The 21,982-nt window shown below is 40.4% G+C and overlaps 1 protein-coding gene and 1 long non-coding RNA gene across 12 annotated transcripts in view; both read right to left on the reverse strand.

Moving 5' to 3' along the window:
* Window positions 1-2,161: 2,161 nt before the first annotated feature.
* On the reverse strand, window positions 2,162-7,710 carry LOC145454409 (uncharacterized). The gene is made up of 3 exons (XR_013920122.1): window positions 4,903-7,710; window positions 3,419-3,604; window positions 2,162-2,525 (listed from the first exon to the last, which is right to left on the reverse strand). It is a non-coding gene; the product is annotated as an uncharacterized LOC145454409 (long non-coding RNA).
* A 4,787-nt stretch (window positions 7,711-12,497) lies between these two features.
* LOC145454340 (uncharacterized) overlaps window positions 12,498-21,982 on the reverse strand; it is a 49,244-nt gene continuing 39,759 nt past the window's right edge. For 7 of the 11 annotated variants that reach the window (XM_080332332.1, XM_080332335.1, XM_080332334.1 and 4 more), the window contains 5 exons: window positions 21,516-21,595; window positions 20,225-20,764; window positions 19,783-19,880; window positions 19,351-19,488; window positions 12,498-14,447 (listed from right to left, as the gene is read on the reverse strand). In XM_080332332.1, the coding sequence (XP_080188458.1) occupies window positions 14,340-14,447; window positions 19,351-19,488; window positions 19,783-19,880; window positions 20,225-20,764; window positions 21,516-21,595 (964 nt within the window). In that variant the 3' untranslated portion in view covers window positions 12,498-14,339. The remainder of the gene's footprint in view (window positions 14,448-19,350; window positions 19,489-19,782; window positions 19,881-20,224; window positions 20,765-21,515; window positions 21,596-21,982) is intronic. The other 4 variants (XM_080332340.1, XM_080332337.1, XM_080332341.1 and 1 more) reach the window with 2 other exon arrangements.

Here is a 21,982-nt window from a genome sequence, read left to right on the forward strand (position 1 = left end):
TCGGTACCACATCTCCCCTACATCCTAGTATGCAGCACTGCCTCACTATGCTCAAGAATCCAACAAAAACTAAACAAATTGGGGGAAATCAGTGAATTAGTACGCCAGGAATGTCGATTACAGCACTCCCCCACAGTCGACATACGCAATCCCGTACCTCTGCTCAAGCATATCCCGTGACGGACCGATTTCGCCGGGAACCTATCTTATAGCGTTAAGGGGCGTGGCAGTTTCCAATCATTGTATATTGTAGCAGACCGCTGGTCCTTTTAATCCATTGTCCCCAGTTAACGCCAGGTAGCCAATCTGTTACGAAGGAAATATACTGTGCTTGTACTAGGATTTGACCATATGACAACTATTATAACTCTACTATCTCTTGTAGTGTTGCGCAAGCTTAGTAACCATTGAATAAATGGGCGTTGGTAGACTAGGGTTACCATATTTTTGTGTAGCAAATTCCGGACACTCTTCAGCGCCTCCTAGCGGATTTTGAAATGAGGTGTAACACGTTGACCGTCACTATGACGTCACACTATCAAAACATTGCCCATCGACTGTATACACAATACAGGAATGAAGTGGAACATAGGTCATGAATTGGGCAATCTGTAATGTCAACTCCGGTGATTGCTACTTGGTAGGGTTAGCAATATCATCCTCTACGGGGCGGATGAAATCATCTGGCGGGTCGTGTCTGGCCTGTCAGCATTGTGTTTGACAGCCCTGCTATACAGTTACGTCGGTGCGGCTATCTGTTTATGTGTTTTAATCAGGACCGAAATAACATTTTTCCCCCCCCCCCCCCAAGCACTGACCTTAGGCCCACCTTAGGGTAGTCGATGTAACTTATCGGGCACTTACTATATGCATTTGGCTGTTATATTTTATGTATGAATTCTGTCAATAATATTGATTCTTCGATATATTAGGCTACTCTAAAATGCACCAGCAGGTTGCACATCCGGTGATTTCCAACCTCTTATGCTCGCGACCTCATTTCCCACTTGAAAATGTTCCGTGGCAAAGCTCAAAACTTGATAAACTGATTACTAAAAAAAAATCAGCTTACCCAAACTTACACACGGCATAGGAAGCTGATTACGTTCAACATCATCGCGATCTTTAGATAAAGGCGGACGACCCCACAATATTTGGAGCCACTGTATGTGATTGAAGCATCCAATCGGCCTTAACCAACTCTAGGAATATACCGTTAGCTTATAATTGCGATTACAATCAGACTTATTTCAGTAAATGATGGTTATTTATATTTATTTTGATTGCATTTTTTGGCTATGGTGGTGCGTGAAGCCCATACTAATATCCTTATACGTTCCAAACTCGCGCGCGGCGCGAAGAACAATTTTGAATAGCATAAACCTGCTTGAAAATAATATTGTTTATGTTGATTTACGAAAAACTTTTGAACCTGCTTCAAGCCTTCAAAATTCCGGACATTTAGGTATATTTTTGAAATTCCTCCCGGACGCAGATTTTTCAGTGAAATTCCGGACATGTCCGAGAAATTCCGGACGTATGGCAACCCTATGGTAGACGCAATCGGACACCCCGGTGTGAAAGATTCAACAATCCTCAAAGATTCAATTATCTCATAAGTTCTACCTTTTTCGTATCACTAGTAGTTTACAACCCGTTTCTAATTGGCTCATTAAGCTTCACAATTACATGCATTGTTACGCATTTTCGGGTATAAAAACCCACGTTTTCTCTGTTGCGGCCTTGAGATCTGAAAATTCACCTCAGCGCCTGACGTACCATTCTCTGCAATACATCCGACCGAGTGAACTCGTGTCAGTTAAGGAATCAACGCGTAAGACAGCAAGCTACCAGCAAGTCGTTCAGCTACCTACTGCTCCACCACGACACACCCTTACTGTTAGATGGCGCCTCGAGTTCCGCAACACACAGCCACTATTACAATACCATTGCTTCGACGGACCAGCATCCGACGGCAGTGAACGGCTTTTACTGACGTACGACAGAGCCTGTCTTGTACACCCCTCGGACGGACAACTTTCTTTGTCCCTGTCTCCACCACTCGCCCAGCAAACACAGTACAGACCAAAGATGTAGAAAAGCCGAGCCGATATAGTAGATATTAGATCTCGGCAGGTCGTAGAAAGGGGGATTTTGTGTCGACTCAATTCAACGTCTTTTCCATGTCCTTCAATAATGTAAATATTATGCAGATGCTACAGCCTTTAAACATGGTGAGTAGAATGTAGATCCTACGTTAGAAGAAGAAGATCCTGATATAATAACCTGTTTTCCACCACTATGGGCTTAACCTGATCACGGCTGCGTACACACACCACATTATTTACTACATATTAATCACATTTGTGATAATTTAATTTCAAACGAATTGGCAATAATGCCGTTGTAAAAAATAAAACGAACGAATGTCTTGAGAAAGAAAGTGAAAACAGTCCTTATCATCAGGTTTCATCTTCTGATGAGCCAGTTAAATAACCAGCATGCGGCCTTTTTTTTTCAACACCCTGCAGAAATAAAATGAAAATGATGATTAATAGCTAAGACATTCGTACTGCGAAAATGGCAGAGGTAGCGACTAACGAATGACTCCTACATTTTTTTCGCCCATACTTACTAAAATGGATTCGATTCTGAACTATTTCCACTCAAGTTTTCAAGTTTTATTATTATATTTTTTAATATTATATGACTAGAGAACTGACTTCAATCGTCACTTCTACTTGATTATCAAGATCAACGATGACTACTTCAGCACTCTTTGAAAACAGCCACTAACACAAAAAGAATTCTTGACTAAAATTTCTTCACATTCTGTCCAAAATGATCAATTCAACAATCCAAATGAATCAGTTATTTGGCAGCTAGTTGGAGAGATATATACTCAAGTCTAGAAAGTGGAATGATACTCTGCCTGGAAAGCTGAAGACCTAACAATATTGTGTACAGAGAACAAAACATTTGAGTGGCGGCACTGGTATAGACATTAATAAATTATTAGAATTGACAGCAAGATAACCAGCAAGACATTAAAATGAGAATTAGTGCAGTTTCTTAGGCTGTAGTGATACTCAGCCAGTAATTGACCTAGCAGAGAGCAAAACGTTGTAAATAAAGCGAGCGAAACCTCCGACAAATGATACGATAAAACCTTAGAATCGACAGTCTTACTAGAAGCAGAATAACAATCATGAGGGGTTAGAGAACAGAAGCCCGGGAAGTGACCATCAGAAATTACTGCATACTGGCCGAACAAATCCATGACCACTAACAAATGGTCTTTCAATAGCCAATATTGATACCAAATGACACCACCCCTATTTCATAGCAACATTTAGCAAATACAGCGCTGGAGTCAACCTTATATAAGCCCTAACCAAACGCCCATTAGTTTTCCCACCTACTACTTCGCGGATGGAAATACGCGTTAAAGCGAACGGACGCGACTTGTCACACTCTTGCTATTTCTGCTCCTTTTTTCTCTTCGTTCCTCTTCTCTGTCGCTTCCGCTTGAGGAGAGAAACAGTCGGCCGCCTTTACGGATCGTGAATTCCCGGTGGGTGATTCTTACTCGAATGGTCAGCACCTTGAAAATTGAGAACAATGTTGTTGCAAAATGCATGACAATTTGAAAGTTACATCATTCTAATTATTCCAGTTATGGCCGTGAATCGTTACAAGTGCGGTAACCATAAGAATTATTACTATACTTCAACTACAAATACAATACATTGTATAAAATGATTACCAATTCTTTTACGTTGATCGAGTCCCAAATAGATGAAATATGTCAAAGAATTTGCTAAATTTTTGTATAATTTGACAGATTCTGAAATCTTCTCAAAGTGCACCTTTCAAAAATTTGATATCAAGACTCCCAACATTTTACAATTCGAAGTTGGATGGCTTTACCAATACAAGCAAACAGTTTGTATCGCAATTGACAATTATGTAGAGAACGCTGCGAGACATATGAGTAGGCCTACCCTAAAACGTTTCTCTCACATGGACATTAGGGCTCTTAAAATATGACTTTTTTCTCAAATCGTTCTGGCTACTTGATAATATTGTTAGGTTACCTAATTTAAGCCTAAACACAAAATTTGGTTCAATTCCAGCCAGTAACCGCTTTGCTACAGGAGAAGAAAGTTTCTATTTATTATACAAAAATAAATAGGTAATAAAAATTTGAAAATTTTCTGTTCACCCCATGAAAGTGTTAGGCTGTCTATAGAAACGATGCTCACCAAATTTGGTTCAATTCCAACCAGTGGAAGCGGAGATATTGCCGTCGAAAAATTTGGATTTGAATAAAATAGTATTTACGGTGACCGATTCTTTGTTTACTTATTAAAGTTGTGCTCACCGTAAGTACTATTTTATTCAAATCCAAATTTTTCGACAGCAATAACTCCGCTTCCACTGGTTGGAATTGAACCAAATTTGGTGAGCATCGTTTCTATAGACAGCCTAACACTTTCATGGGGTTAACAGAAAATCTTCACATTTTTTATTATTCATTTTTATATAATAAATAGGAACTTTCTTCTCTTTTAGCAAAGCGGATACTGGCTGGATTTGAACCATATTTTGTTTGTAGGCTTAAATTAGGTAACCTAACAATTTTATCAAGTAGCCAGTACGATTTGAGAAAAAAAGTCATTTTGAAGAGCCCTACTGTTCATGACCGTCCACGTTTAGAGTTGCATCTCAAAGATGCTAAAATAAGCCTAAATATAATCCAAGCAATACGATCGTCCACTTTGACTGACTGAATTTCTAAAAACACCTTGATAGCTTCCACATCTTACGTTTATATATACTGTCTGCTATCGGCACAACAAAGTAGGCCTATTTAAAAATACCAAAACAGATTCAACATACCACATCTCTTGCAAAGGCTTTTGCTTTCATTCAATTTTCCATCAAACTTCTTTAAATCCTCCTTTGTGGTGAGTTGCTTTGGAATTCTTCTAGGATCAATTCCGATATTGTTTTATCATATACAATCTATGGCGGAATAAAAGTTTCGGATAAGTTCTAAAACGAACACAATTTTCCACACAAAAGTCAATTGCCACACGAAATGCCAAATGCTACGGTCTCATTTTACAAGGTATGGCGAGGAAACGTAGTGGTACGTTCCATTATAGCTAAACACCAATGAATTGCGGGTTCGAGCGTGACACGTCGACTCCATAATTCCTACCGAAGTGTTGGCCGTTTATCTAGGCTCCTCCTCGCCATCTGATTCGCATAGCCATGTCTTAAAAAGCCTAGGAGTGGGCCGTGCTGTAAGTGGGCAGATGGTTGCCGATGCACCCGGCACTTGGTGAATTCGGCCGCACAAACTCGGCACTTGGTGAATTCGGCCCTCGGGAAATTTTGAAATGAAGTGTATTTACAGCTATTAATATGAATTATCAAACTAATAATAGTATTATCAAGTGATTTGTCAATCTTGTAAGGAGGTCAGGGCATCCGTAGATCGCGCAGTCACGGCGTGATTAGATCACGGATTGCGTAGCCACGGGAAATAACGCAGCGCTCATATACCGACCACGCGCGGTCTGCTTGGAATCGATGGCGTGAGTCACGAGCCTGTGTCGTGTAAGTTTTGAGAAGATGGATCTTGGCGTTGTATGTGAGATCAAAACTGTGGAACATCAAGCGGCGCTTCTTCGTTCATCGATCACAAGCCAGTGTTCCTCATCAACAAATGTTTCGCATGATCACGTCAAAATAAATTATTTTTTGCCTTTGGAGAGACGATTCCACTCTGGGATTAGGGTGTCTCGATAACACGTTTGAAGGATCCCAAGATTACGAGATCTACCACGAGCCACGACACGTTTAAATTTCCTTTTTGATACTGTTCATTCATACTAAATGCATTTCTAATGCGAAGGTGTTCTAGTGCCAATTCCTCCAAGGGCCGAGTTCACCAAGTGAAGAGCGTCGCGTTATTTCCCGCAATTACGCAATCTGTGATCTAATCACGCCGTGACTGTGTGATCTACGCATGCCCTGACCGCCGTACAACATTGACAACCACTCAAAGTGCCAAGTTCACCGGCAAACATTCCAGTAACCAATCATGGTGACCGGTACCGCTACGAGATCTACCACGGCCGAATTCACCAAGTGCCGAGTTTGTGCGGCCGAATTCACTAAGTGCCGAGTTCACTGGTAATCGGGCAGATACGGAATAATAATAATAAGAACCGGCCTGGTGTAAAATGACCAGTGTAGTCGAACCACCACCATGAACACCACAAACAAACAAATAAACATCTAACAAGGAAAAGAAATTACCTTTGCAGCCTTTGACAAACACAGTTACCATTGAAACCAGCAATTAAGGTCTTATTCGAAAGCAGAATAACAACTGTTTTAGTGGACATATCAAATCAAATGTTGGAAAGTTCATGTAAAATAGCCCAAAATATTATCTTACTGTGACCATATTCCATCAATATGGTCTGGCTAGCCAAATTCTCTGGGCCAACATAATCAAGCTGCGTTTGGTTTCAACGATTAATAATCTTGTCACTGGATTCGAGGTATAATTGCACTCAAATATCAAATTTTGCTCCATTAATCAACATCAAGTTGAAAATGTCCATTCTTGCACCAACTTTTATAAAATCATGAATCAGTGTTCTACAGGAATGTATCTATAGGACTTATATACCTAGAAAATTCAAGCATAAATATTATGATATACCGTATAGGTACCGGTAATTCAGATGTTTGAAGCGAATTATAGTGGTCTAATTTCACTAAATTAGAGCGAAATGCCAGCAATATAATTGTAATCTAATTCGGAAAAACGGTTTAGCTCTAATTCTAACCTGGAAAAGCTGAAACTTTTCTATAGTTGTCTACACCTGTTTTGCAGAAAGTAAAACAGCTCTAGGCGTCATATACTACAGGCAATTCGAAATACCCCATAAGCTATATGCTACTGCATATATACCTTTAACCCGCTACCTCAGTCAGTCACAATTCCTATATATTTACGGCATTTACCATACAGAAAGAGCGAACTATGCCTGGCTGCGACCTGTTGCGCTTCAAATCTTTGTATGGCGCGATGACGTAAAATTTGAATCGCCGAAATATTCTAGAAGTCACGCATCGATAATCATATTCCTAAACGTACAACATATCACTTATTTAGTTATTCTCTGAATAAAACTATTAACCATACTCGTTGAACATGCGAGATTACCGAAAGAGCGAATATATATATAATGAAGATCATATATATCAGAGGAAAACAAAACTATTCGACCTTAGAGCAACAACACGAATATACAACACCGGTGACATCCTCACGCAATAAAACGAAGGGAGAACATTGTTTTCTAATAGATAGAACGAAGCTACCGCATGAGATCGAACAAAACCGGATAGAATTCATCGTGATTGAATGTACCGACAAAGTCATCCTTTCTACGTATTTTAGTCGTACCCGCGAGAGATAGAAAATTTGCATTATTAGGTTAACTACCGGATATAACGAAGCCTAATGCATGAGATGGAACAACACCGAGTATGAATTTATTCTGATTGAATATAACCACAAGACCATCCTACTACGTATTTTAGACATTCCCTCGACACTTAGAAAATCAGAACCTAATCGAGATGATCCCGGATGATCCTTTTACGGTTTTGTGTTTGCTGGGTCGTAAATTCATTGAATCATTATAAAACATAATGTTGAATGAATATCTCCGAATTGATGAATGAATATTGCATAGAGTATATAAATAAATAACTCTGTTTCCACTCGATATTTCACATTATACACAAATTGTATCACACCACATTTCCTGTATAACATTTCGAGATACTCTAGTACAGGGGTCGCCAACTCAAAACGGGTCGTGGGCCACTTTTCAAATTTCGTAGAGGCCGCGGGCCGCATTCGATATCGATCTAAAATAGGCAATCATACGTTCGAAAACTCTACGTCAGTATGACGGTGAGCTATTTTGAACTGTGAGCTGTGCACGATACGTGGAAACGCTTTTCAGCGAGTAAGGAGTCGATATTGGGACCAGCGAGATCCGTTACTAGATGAAAGACCGTCTACACGTAACGCTTGATCTTGTGGGAAAACCCTAGGCCAGTGGTTCTCAAACTTTTTTAGACACACTCCCCTTTATAATACTGAAAAATCGTCATATTACAAAATGCAACCAGAAAGCTAGCAATCCCAACGGCTAGTTTGATGACATGGAAGGTTATGACTGTTGATGAGAGAGTTCTATAAGATGAATTCCGGACCAGACACAGAGCAATAACTATGAATTAGAGGTAAATAGCGCGTAGCGCAAAAATGTTTTCAGTTGAGCGCAGCTCCGCCTCCATTTCAGCTGCTTTCGCGTCCCCACAAGGAGCGCTAGCTCCCCACTTTGGGAACCACTGCCCTGAGCCGTTTTCTATGCGTCTTGGTCTTGGCAGTGTTTGGGCCATTGCAAGTCAAGGCAATATGCCCATTCATAACAGCCGATTATCCCTCGATGGAATGCTGTTGCCATCACCAGAGCCGCTTTAGCTAGTGTCGAATAGTGATGTTGGGCGCAGGAAAATAGCTTATTTTGAAATAACACAAAAACATGTAGAGACTGTAGCCAATTCCAGCATTTCTAATTGGTTTTCTTAGCTTTCTTCCGAAATCTCAAATCAGGTCGCGGGCCGCATGCGGCCCGCGTGTTGGTGACCCCTGCTCTAGTATATGTGATGATAAGCATATACACGGCGTTACCATTATATTCTATTCTAGGCTTACCATACGTCCTCTTTTAAGAGGATTTGTCCTCTGTTATGACTTTTTTGAAAGTGTCCTCGGAGGACGCCCTTTTGTCCTCTTTTTTGAAAATTTAGGTCAGATTTAGAGCAAATTGCGAGCGAGATGCCGCAAATTAGAACAGAATGTGACGCTCCGGCGGGTATTTCGGAGTGAAAAACGGTGATTTTAGCTCTGAGCGAAAAGAAGACCTTTATTTTTTTTAATCTTCCACCTGGCAATGTCGGTAAAATTCACCGGTTTTCGAGAATTCTTCTCCGGTTTTGCAAGTCTGAAGTTTCTGAAAAAGTTTCCTCTTTTTAGATTTCCAAAATATGGTAAGCCTATTTTATTCCCTGTAATGATTCAAAATATTTTCCCAAGTCACTTACCAAGCAGTGTTGGGATCAAGTCACTACCTTCGAGTCACGAGTCATTTCACATTTTTACTTGAGTCAAGTCAAGTCAATAGATTTTCGAAGGTGACTCGAGTCAAGTCAAGTCACGATTCAAGTCACATTCAAGTCAAATTGAATGTTCGAAGTATGAGTTATGATTGAGATTCATTACATTTTGCTAGCTGTCTGAAAGACAGATTGATTGGCCATTTATCTTGAATCAAATAACTAATATAAAGTTAAAATTATATACAAGATGGCGTGGCATGGCTGACACACCTAGGACTGCTAATGAAATGCGTGAGCCAAAATAAAGGATCGAATACCAAGCCTCGAGAAGTACACAACCCATCTACACATCCGCGAGAATATATACGCATAAACTATATTCGTTCGATTTAAATCATACACGAGGGTTGATTAAGGTGACCACTGCGTAATACATGCACTGAGATATATTGCTATTATATTAATCTACTACTAGTACATTAACGCAAGCTATGATCAATTCGTTTGCGGTCAATTTATTTGTGATGTCACAATGGAGAATCAGTGATTACATCGACACCGTTTAGTTAATGACTTGAAATTGACTCGTAAATTTTGCTCCGAGTCACGAGTCAAAATCCACAATTTTGAAGCACCGAGTCAAGTCAAGTCATGCGAAAAAGTTGACTCGAGTCATCCCAACACTGTTACCAAAACATTACGTTATCAATCAGTTTTCCATAGTTGCTCTGAAGAGAGCCAGTCGAAAAGCTTCCAGTGGAATAAATTTAACAATATGAACGTATTGTTTGCTGCAATATTGAAGTTTTGTACTTCGAAAAGCCTATACTGTTACCAAGATACATATAACTGTCATAGTCGTCTTAAAAGTTCGAACATGATCCGAAAACGGAACCAATATAGAATCACAGACTCGATACCACGAACCAGGGTTATAATGACGACACGACTCGAGATTTTTCGGTGACTCGATCGAGTCGACTCGAGTCATTTTTTCAAATGCGTAAAATGACTCGAGTCAATTTTTGTATTGACTCCACTTGTACTCGAATTTTGAAAAGTGGCCCGCGACCAGTGCATGATGACTCGACTTGGCTCTAGTCAAAACTATAAAAGTGAGAATGACTTGTGACTCGAAACCTTGTTACTTGGTTACAACCCTGCCACGAACACCTCACAAGATCGCCCGCCCGAAAAGCGATCAACATGATGGGGGGGGGGGGCGGTTTATCACCCTATGGGAGCCAAAGACCCAAGTTTTTTGGGGACCTGACGAAGTGCTGTTTAGTTCCTGCTAACGGGTATACGCCCGAAGATATTTAGTTACTATTGAGGGGTCCTATCTTTTCAGGTACATCTCACTCAGCTCTACCGGTAAATCTGATTACGTCAACAGAGAGGGGATAAGAATTGAGAGCAATAAAAATGCAATTCCCGATGATACTGACCGATTCCATCATGATTTCGTGAAATCCCCCAGAAGTCCGGTTTATCACCCTATGGGAGGGTCCAAGATCAAAAAGTGCTGTTAAGGCCCTGCCTACATGTAGAACCGTAACTGCCGCACCGCAACCCCCCCTCAATTTGGAGAATCTCGAAGGAGGCCAAATGATCTCATGAATCAACATCTTCGCGCCGTGCGCGATTTAACATCGATAGATGCCTTGAATTCAATATGGGTACACGTCCCTTTAATATAAAAAAAAATACGGATAGAAATAGGCATTCCGGTGTTGGCCATTAACGCGTCACGCCACACCAAGACACATGGAGTTTGCAACAAGCTGGCCTAATTACTAAGAACGGGCCAGCCTGAAAATCCGATTACTATTAATCATTTATGTGCCCGAAATTTTTTAAAAGACACCACCTCCTCCCTCAGCTCTACTGGTAACTCTGATAACGTGAGCTGAAAGAGTACAAAATAGAGAGTAATATATGCATTTGCCAATGTCTTTGACCCAATTCAATCATGAATTCCGGAATATTTCCAAGCTAGCCGCGACCAGGTAACTGTAACACACTGACAACACCACTAACCCCACTAGCTGTGGTTAAAAGGTCAGTCGCAAAAGAGGGTCTGGTGGGTCGCGCAATGAAATTTGGATGAAAAGTGGGTTGCGAACTGAAAAAGGTTGGGAAGCACCCTTTACAGTTGGCGACCCACTTTTAATGTCATGTTTCATAGTACGAGCCACCGTGACATATGACGGAACGAAAGAATGACGCTATTCAACGTACAATGAGTCGTGCGAAAATACGAGAACATCAAACAGACAAGAATACGCCTAGTTGATGATCACAAACGAGAAAGTGCGTATTCAAGCAGTGATTTGTATTTTGCGTTCAACACAAAGGGGTCCCGGTCATTGTTTGCTGTTTAAAACGGGCTAGATTGCATTTTCAAATGAATCTTCGCAAAGCCTTTGGAGGAAGAACTGAAGGCTGTCGAATTTTAAGGCATGCACACATACACAATGCTCAATTTCGCGCTCCAATGACTGTTACTAAATCATGCTCACGAATTATTGTGAGCATCACGGGATTACGGCACTCGGCACTTATTGGCGCAAACGCATGGCCAACCTTTTCGGCCAAAGGGCCACATGAGATTTACGGATCATTGCGCGGACCACTTGAATGTTGACCACATTTTTTTGTCTTCCGATAGGAGCGAACCGGATTAGGTGACGGTGAAACAATACTTATAATAATACGCATCACTTATAATAATACGCATCAAAATCAATAACAAATATGACACGAAGACTCAGACTTGACCCATCACCTAGCCGCGCCCAGCGCGAAAATTTTGCAAAGTTAATGAATGAATTCGGTCACTAATAATGTTACTTGCATATATTGCGGGTCGCCTCTGCATACCGCTGGCCTCATTTGGCAATGACAGGATTATTCGGCGCTTGCACTTATAAATATCGAAGATTTCGTCTAATATGCGAAATATTGTACTTTATGGTCATATACGAGGACATAGAAAAATGTGACTGGCCCCTGGCTACGCCAATGCGTTGAAACTGATATTTTAGTCATTAAAATATCAAATTTCACGGCGAGGGCAATCGAACTTTGGTTATTTGGTTTTGGTAATTTATTTTTTGATAATAGTACTAATTTAGAGAATCACCCCGCGGGCCACGGGTTGGCCGCCCCTGGCCAATGTGATTCCCCACATGGACACCGAACGAGGGTCAAAGCAAGACTAACCCGAAACACCATCAACGTCTGATCGCTTACGAGCCAACACAAGAACGCACAATTACGCACATCATTTATTTCTGCTGAAACGCAGATCACCCAGTTAATTTCGAAAAGTTCAGGGATTGAACCTGACCGGGAAGCGAAGCGAATTATGCTCACACGATATCCACAAAGGTTATACAATACATATATCCACAGTAAAACCGCCACTGCATAGCGTGTAAAAACAGTGTTTGAGAGTGCGCAAATCTATCGCGATGCCAACACATCTGACAAGCACAGGCAATATATCCTAGTACATTATTCAAAGGATGTATGATCGCCAGTATCTGACATTTGGTTGGATTTCAGGATGCACCCTAATGGCTCAACACAATGTTCAATAAAGAAAACTGAGGTGAAAACCCCATGATTCTACGTTACAGCAGTGACAGAGCGAATTACCTATGCGAAATCAAATCACGCTGCCCGGATGGAGTCAGAAAATATCGAAGCTGCGGTAAAATTCAGAATGAAATGGGGTCGTTAGGGATGACTGTTCCCATTGCTCTACGAAGACAGAGTCTCTAGTTGATAAAATTCAAAGAATACCAATATTTAGTAGTTAAACATTAAGAATTACAAAATTACGTCGTGAGCGATACACACATAAGGGTTTAGCAGAAAAAGTGACAGGCCTCGAAAAATAAACGTGATTTGGTAATAAAATTGGAACAAAACCATTTATAAGACAATGAAAAGACACCGGCCTAGAAAAAACACAGGCATTCGACCCTTTCACAGCCCACAGAAAAATATCATATCTAGCAACGAGCCATACTTGACCAATAGGTAGGTCCCGTAAATGCGCTGTCACTACATTAGAGATCATTGTAAGTACACAATTAAGATTTGAACTAGAAATTGAGCGTCTTCCACAAGTAAATGTACAATGTACATCTTCACCTTTACGCAGGCAGTAACATCACGCTCAAAGCATAATGGCTGAAGAATATAGTCATTGTGAATTGGTATTGCGTGAATAGTGCTTTATTGCGGCAAAGAGATGTCTTTGAATTAATCCAACTGTCTTTGAATTAATCAAACTCGGCGGAGGCGTTGCATAGTTATAGCGGACGTGTTTTCAATCGGCAAATATCGCATTTTAAATACATCGAAAAGGTGCAGCGAAAAAAAAAACTATTTTTACAAAATCCAAGCACATAATTGTGGATAAAAAATTTGATGGTATTTACATCTGACTAGCGAAATTCACATCATAAACGTAAATTTCAGTAAATGAGTACAAATAAATCATTCAATTTCAGACTTGATTTCATATTGCTTTTGACTATCATTGACATTTTATCCTTTATATAGCTATTTATAGCTGTCGTTTCTACAGAATATTAACAAATCCATACACATAGCTATCAAATTCAGTATATTCCCCGTTGCCGAACTAGGATCACACATAGCATCAGGTATATAATGTATGAGTGTTTCACGGGCTGATAGAGTACATGCCTTCGTATAAGCACTGAATTGAAACCGCTAAATATATTTTTGTCAAATGATGCAAAATGTTTCACGGTCAATTTTTGTTTGAATAAGAAAAAAAGAGACTTTGAGGAAATTCAGGGGCAGCATATATTAGAGGCGGTATAAGGAGTATTCAAAGTCATTGATGTGAAGCTGAGCAATGCAGATGGACGGGCGTCAAGATTAAGCTGGTTTTGATAAACCGTTGATTGTATGCAACCATACACATGAACTCAGAACAAAAAATTCTAATTAATTATCAACACCTACGCACATAACATCATAGTGCATAAAACATTCTAACGGATGGAAGTAAAAAAAAGGAACAGTATTCTAGCCACAACCAGCAACATCCGCCAGCCATAAAGAGCAATTCAAGGCCCGCTGATGAGAGTAACTGATCTGCTATCTGCGATATTCAGCTGGTTCCTTTGGTAGTAGTCGACCATCAACACCACGCTTTTAAATGAAAGCTCTCCGGGCTGCGTAAAATATAAAAGGCATATTTATTAGTCAAGTGTGGGCTGTGGACTAGCTGAGCTCACGATATAAATATATATAAGTGGCTCTCAACTTTGTCCTATCACGCCTACATTTAAGGATGGCCTTGTGCTGAGCTCAACAGATTTTAAATCAAGATTGCATTAAAAGAAATTACCCAGTTGTTAAATCATTGATTTTATATCAATAATATCCTTACGCATCTTTTTTTAGGTAGGGTGTCTGATTTATTGGATTCAGTGTATCACTGGCCAGCGCTAAAACATAGTGAAATGTCATTCAATTGTTTCAAAGCAAATATTGTGTTAAGAATGGGTGGTACATTTCATCGCTAATAGAAGATGTGCAATATAATTGATGTGCAGGAAATTCAATGTTAAATCTTGGCACACCAACCAAGTGAAATAGAATTCATTAGTCAGCTAGACAACGTGATATGTTAAATATGTTATGTGTTCCTCTAGGCCACTGGTTGGGAACCTATCGCTCGCGAGCCCTATATGGTTTTTTTGGGCATAAGATATGGCTCTTTGCGAAATTTTTATTTTGTGCCTAATTTATCAATATTTCATCAACTTGTTGTTAAATCTTCAGCACGACCAGTATAATTATTGTTGTGACAGTATAAACATGTATTTGAGAGGATAATACAGTGGCGTATTCGGGGTTAGGGGCTCGGACCTCATTTTAAATATCCTCAAATTTACGTTGCTGTCGCCCCGGCGACCAATATCACTCCCGAATTCGATTTACCCATCACGAAATCTTGGATTGCACGATGCCCTGATTAATATAAGAATCTAGGAGACATGGCGACGCCTGTATCACAATGAAGTTTTCAAATACACATTGTCTTCCTGATCTAAGGCGAGAAATGAACTATACTGTGGAAGTGACTTTCACAATTACAAATTCAAATCACAAACAACGCCATAGCTATGATTGATGACGTAGCCTTGTAGTCGCTGTTAAAATGTAGCTTTGCGGTACAACGTTATGTTGCTGCCGAATACTTTGAGAAGTCGAATCGGAATCAGTGCGACAATTAGATTCTATGATATTTACGATGAATTGCGCTATGCACTGCCTCACTTTCCTACCCTGACCCCACGTCAATGACACGTCACACATCACAGTAGGTATGTAGGGTATACTGCTGCATGGTGACCATATTTGGCTCCACCTACGAATCATGGGTCCTCGCATTTAAGATTAGCATCAAGACAAACCCACGATCTCCTATGACTGAAGAAAGTCTCAAATTTTGTATGAAGATTACCGTCACAAATTATCAACCAGACTAGACTACAAATACAAATTCATCAGGAATACCATGCAACACCAAAATACGCAGTAACTGTAAAATCATGTAAAAAGTAGATTCATTCGTTAACTATTGTCTAGGTCTGTTGGAAATCTAAATGGTAATTGTGTTAAGCCTAGAAAAATATGACAGAACTCTTAGTGCAGTACAATTAAAAATACATAACTTGCAAAAAATCTAAGTAACTCAAGTTTTGCAGACTCATTACTCAAATAAAGACAACCAGCATGATTAGTATGAGTTTTTACAGAGAAAATACGGTGCTAACGACAATCCCATGTAGTGATTTCGAATTTGCGCTACCATGACATCACGATTTTTCAATTGCGAAATAGCAGTTGATTGACATGTATGGCTCTTTGGGAGTTCAAATAAAAAATATAGGGTCGACATGGCTCTTCGGCCGAAAAAGATTCCCGACCACTGCTCTAGGCCTCGTTCTCTACCGGGAAGGGGGGGGGGGGGGGAGGCGAAACCTCTGACTTTGGAAGATCAATAATATCCTCATATTTGACTTTCAAAGTTCGGGTAAATCATCACGTCGTGCATTTCTACACTACAACGAGTAGAGATATTCAATTTACAAGCCATGTTGAAGCTACTTCAATTAGACATAGAGAAATAAGGTCTGAGAAGTCCTCAATTGGGCAGTTTCATGAAGTAGATCTGACCGAGGTGTCGCATAATAATGACAGGTATTCGAATATGGCTACTTTCAAATTGGCAACATGCATCTTCGCGACTGACACAAAATGACTATTGACTTGACACTACAAATACGCGAGATATTCTAAAATCTATTAAAGTACCGTAATAGTGGCTATTTCGCCATTTATGACCATTTCACTCATTCAAATGGTGCAAACATATCCTTGAACTACTCTCTACTTCATAATGGTCAATCATGGTAGCCTCAGAACGTGTGAAAACTTTCTGGATTTGAAGTCATATTGAAATAACGAACATTAACAGTCGCTTGACAACGAATTCCTGAAGTACTTATCTAATATAACCTAAGGGTTGAAACCTCTACAGCAGAGGTCTCAAACTCAAATGTGTTCGTGGGCCAATTTCCTAATTTTGATGACGTCGCGGGCCGCAGCATCAATAATATGGGTATACTCAATGTATAATATCCAAGTTATCTCCGATAAACATTGGAACAGATCAATAACTACTTAAATATAGGCTAATCATTATTGTTCCATAGTAACAGTATTGTTTCTTAACCTTTTAGCGATCGTACCGCTTATGCTTTCAATAAGATACCCCGTTCCCCCTGTCCATTTTCAACACAATTTGTGATTGTTTGTTTGTTTTTGATATTGATGGTGTTTCGACTACATTCGTCATCTTACACCAAGCCGATATACTATTTTTTGATTCCGTATTTATCCACTTGTAGCACGGCCCACTTCTAGGCTTTTTATAAGACACCGCTGATGGTACCTATATAGAAATCGGAAATCCTATTCACTCAAAATCGCGCGTAGCCCGACAAATATTTCCCAATTGAATAAATTCGCCCCGAAAATATTCCACAGCATATGGGCCTATTTCCACAATGCATCTCGTACCCCCTGATGTGGTGCTTCGTACCACGAAAAGGCTACAACGGACCCCTGGTTAAGAACCCCTGGAATAGAAATGACCAATCGCCGAAGAATCAATTGGTGTTACAGCTGTGGAGCGTACCACTACTTTACTCCCACCGAAAATAACATGGATAAAGAGAACATACAACACTCAGGACGTAACCAAATAAATATACGTCACCGGGACCACAGAATGCCAATAGCTTCCATGCAGACCAGATATATATATACCCTATGCAACGCAAGCTACGGGCTTTTGATATATTACTAATTACTATTCCCCATGCCAGTTTCATAGATTGTTGCGTCCGTAGGATTACAAAGTCACTATCCGAGACGCAAGTCCTACTCTGATTGTAACGTTTGACCCGACTCAACTCGAGTCATTTTCAGTTTACCCAGACAACCAAAAATCGAGTCATTTGACGAAAGGTCGCACCAAACAAAATCAAAATTTTCAGTCACGAATCATCAACGGGTCATGTTTTATCATCATGAACATGAAGTGTGACATAATAACTATCTTCCACCGCGTGGTAGATTTTAGAGGTGATGTGATAGTGATAGTCAGGTTTTTGTAGTAGTTTTAGAGTGAACTTCAAGTTCTTAAATCTAAAAAGATATATGACACTTGAACATATTGTCGAATATTTGAAATTCCCAAATGTCTTCGCGGGCCGCACAAAATGTTCTCGGGGGCCGCATGCGGCCCGCGGGCCGCGTGTTTGAGACCTCTGCTCTACAGGGAAAGTGTTTTATCCTGTTATAGACATAACCACTATTCCAGAAATTCAAAATGCGTAAAATGGACATAAACTACTTTGACTCCCTGTGACGATATGCATGGGTCAGAACTTGACTTAAAATTGAATATATTTTATACAGCATATAGTCTATGTAGGGTAGGCCCTATAATACGATCATGGAAAGTAGGCTAGATTTAAAATATCCACCTTTTGTAGCATTACTGCATTAGTCTCAGATTTACTCTTCTTGTGGCAGTACTTTTGGCATGCACTTGAAATTACCCTGGCTATGTGATTATTATCATTATCGCTTCTATTTCAGTAATATCAGAACAAAACATCTATCTCTTTCAACTAAAGAAATCACAATAGGAACACCAAATTCAGTGTGATGGTGACAAATTGAGCATGTAGTGTGTAATGTCAGACATGGACGTATTGTGGATTAGGTTTCAATCAATATTTCTGGTAGTAAATAATTGGTGTCCTGTCAATACGGAGAAAACCGTTAGCGAGAATGGACACCACAGAGACTGGAAATTACCTAGAATGCAATGTATGCAATGCAGGCAATGTTATGCATATGTACTAGTCGTGTGTATGTGCATCACGGCGTTTACCCATTTTAAGTAGGTTAGATTCTCGGCATTGGCCATTATCGGTAATGTCAATTCTCGATAATGACCATTCTGGGTGATGTCCATTCTCGGTAATGGTTTTCTCGGTATTGGTAATCTGTCGCAAGGTCATTAGTCATTTTTGAGTCAGCAATTATCTCCAGGGCAGATTACAACAGTATCCCGTCGGCCATCCGACAATCGACGAGCATGTCCACATTCTAGTCAAAATACAAGCAATTTCTAGTAAATAAATACTAGTCCGCCCCTCAATATTACCGGACCACGACCTGACCTACCAATTTCGCCTTCCGTGACATGCCATCCCATTTTTTGTCGCTTGCTTTTATACACTATCTTCTTTTACTTTTCATGGCGTGTGCATGCCCCCTCTTCACATCGCCTAGGCCAAGGTGGGTGTCTGATTCCAAAGACTACTTACTCCTAGTCCTTTCGACACCTTCCAATCTTTTAATTGTATTGCAATTTTTGTGGTGTATTTACCTGATAAAAATTGCTAACAAACCGAATCCATAGGCCAGTATTAGAGAGCCACACGCAGTGCAGGGTTGAGAACCACGGGATAGTTTAGGTCAACCCACCTTTGAGTTCCCTAATGCATATTCTCCATCTGATTTCTTTCTTATCACAAGGTTCTTGAAGGATCCAGCGGCCCACAGGGTCAGAGCGTATGGTTGAGCATTTGACTCGTGTTTGGGCCTCACGATAAAGATGCCCTCCTGAAAACGAAAGGGTATTAATAATAATTTATGGACATCACACTATCTTGTACAAGCTATATAGCTATATATATATATAGCATAGTTTAATCAAATTTGAAACCAGCTGCTCTCGAGAACTTTAATATGTGGTGATGCAATGTGACAGAGACAGTGCTGTCTGGTACTAAACATTTGCCTCTCAGCACAAGAAGAATGTTGCAACACAGGGTAGGCCAAACAATTTCAATTTGGATCTCAGAATGAGGTACACAACACAACACTGAAAAAAAACAGATATTGATATCAAAAAACCTTTCTGTTAGCTTCAATTGCCTGCTGTGCTCCATCACGGCTTGTGTTCATGAACCAGGACTGTTCTTCGGTCGGCTTCGAAAAATCAGTGCAGCTCACTAAATAGATGACAAACATACAATAACAATAGACCGTTGACTGCCTTGCGTCAAACATGCAGGTAGCGGAGGCAATGAGAGTTTATTTACTCAACAGTTTTCTCTATTTACAACGCTATTAACACAAGTGTGTCATGAATTGACCTTATTTCATATACATATTTCAAGCTTGAGTGCTGATTACTATCGGATTGACAAGGTATTTCACAGGTTCCAGAGCGGAGCCTTGAACAAAATCACTTCACAATATAAGACATCATTAAGTAGTCACAACTATGACCTTAGCATGCTGGATTACAAACAGAACACATGCATTGACAAAAATAAAATGATACGAAGCACACCTGCAGCACCCATAGGTTCATAATGGTCATCATAATCGTCAGTCAAAACCCCACTCTGTTGTCTGATCACATGCTTACTCTTTGGCGGACGCTTTGGCGGGAAAACGTTGGATATTGGAAGAGGGGGTGGGGGAAGAGGGAATTCAGTGACTGGGGATAATTGACTCGAAGATAGGGAAGGAGAAATAATCGGTTTTGGAGAAGGAACAGGTTTTGCATGATTCGGAGATAGATTTGGGGAAAGGATTGGATGTGGTGGCAGAGGGGGCGGATTATCATTAGATCTACCATTTGTTGATGAAAGACTGGGAAGCGTAGAATTGCGAGGCATGCCTTTTTGGACGTTGGAAGGCTTAGTTGGTATCGGTAAGATTGGTACAGAGACATGTCTCGTCATTGGTGGTTTCGGAAATGCGCCTAGATCAGGAGGCGGCGGTTCGTCAAAATCTGAATCTTCGGACTCTTCCGTCTCGTAAAGGTTCTGGCGAGATATCCGAAATTTCTTTTTCAACTCATCAGCGAAAGTCACGGGACTGTCTTCTGATCACGGAAAAGAAAGCAATACATGTGCACATGCAGGTTGCCCGACAGTTGAGCATGCCACACAATGGAAAACAATAGTTAAACATGCGATACTCTAGCATGCGACACTTGAGCATCTGACTTAACAAGCCCAAAACTAATCATAACCTAAACAATGATGCCAAAAATAACTATTACTCTAACTGTAGCCCAGGGTTTCTTAAACTGAGGTCCACGAACTAGTTGTGAGGAGTCTGTGCAAGGGCAATGTTGAAAAACTACATAAGCAAGAAACTAATAAAGCAGATAATCATCTGGAATGTAACTGCTTGATTTAGGCATGAAATAGCCCAAAACGAGTTGGCCTTGATGCAATGGCCTTTTTTTGTAATCACCGGGTAGCTGTTGTGATATAGCCATAAAGTTCAGTACTTTGTTTTGGTCACAACTTCTCTCAAACACACAACCGTCCGTAAAAATTTGAAAGGGTCCGCAATCAAAAGAGTTTAAGACCCCTTACTCTAACCGACATGCTCAAACTTTGAATGCCGAAGTGTCGCATGCTATTGAGCCGCATGGTCATATGTCCACAGACCACCCATGCAATGCAATGTGTAGAAGCACAACATAAAACGAACGAAAGGTACTCTCCCGTGACACAGACACCAGACGGAAGCACAATGAAAGCCATGCAAGCACGAGTGTCGCCAAGCGAATACACATAAAAGTGTGACAAAACAAAAGGCAAGTGCTGTGCATTCCTGACTACCTGGTTTGCTTGGAGCTTCCTCCTTCTCTATCTCTAATGGAGGCATCGAAGTGTTTGGGACACTTGGGAGTTGAAACGGCCTGGAACATATTAGCGGACAATAATGAGTTGGACAAGAAAGGACATAGTTTATTTTTGTCGTTGATATTTTTGCAGCATAGACACTGACTCATGCATACCATAAGTGCATGATGTGCATATGCCGCTGGGCAAATAAGGATCAGATATAGCCTTTTACTGTTTTCTTGCATCATCCCTCCATGCTATCCCAGTAATGCATGAGCACCAAGCAGGGAAGTTATGGATACCAATGTTACTAATCAGGTCTTTGGTCTGACCCAGCCGGGGATCGAACCCCTGACCTACCAATCAAGAAGCCGGCCGCTTCACCATTACGCTATCTTGTCGGACACCGTTAGTGACGTGATTGAAAACAATGTTACAAATAATCTCATGTACGTACATTG

Source organism: Botryllus schlosseri, chromosome 13, assembly GCF_051294905.1.
Source record: "Botryllus schlosseri isolate E-star chromosome 13, Bs_hap1, whole genome shotgun sequence".
NCBI classification, from domain to species: domain Eukaryota; kingdom Metazoa; phylum Chordata; class Ascidiacea; order Stolidobranchia; family Styelidae; genus Botryllus; species Botryllus schlosseri.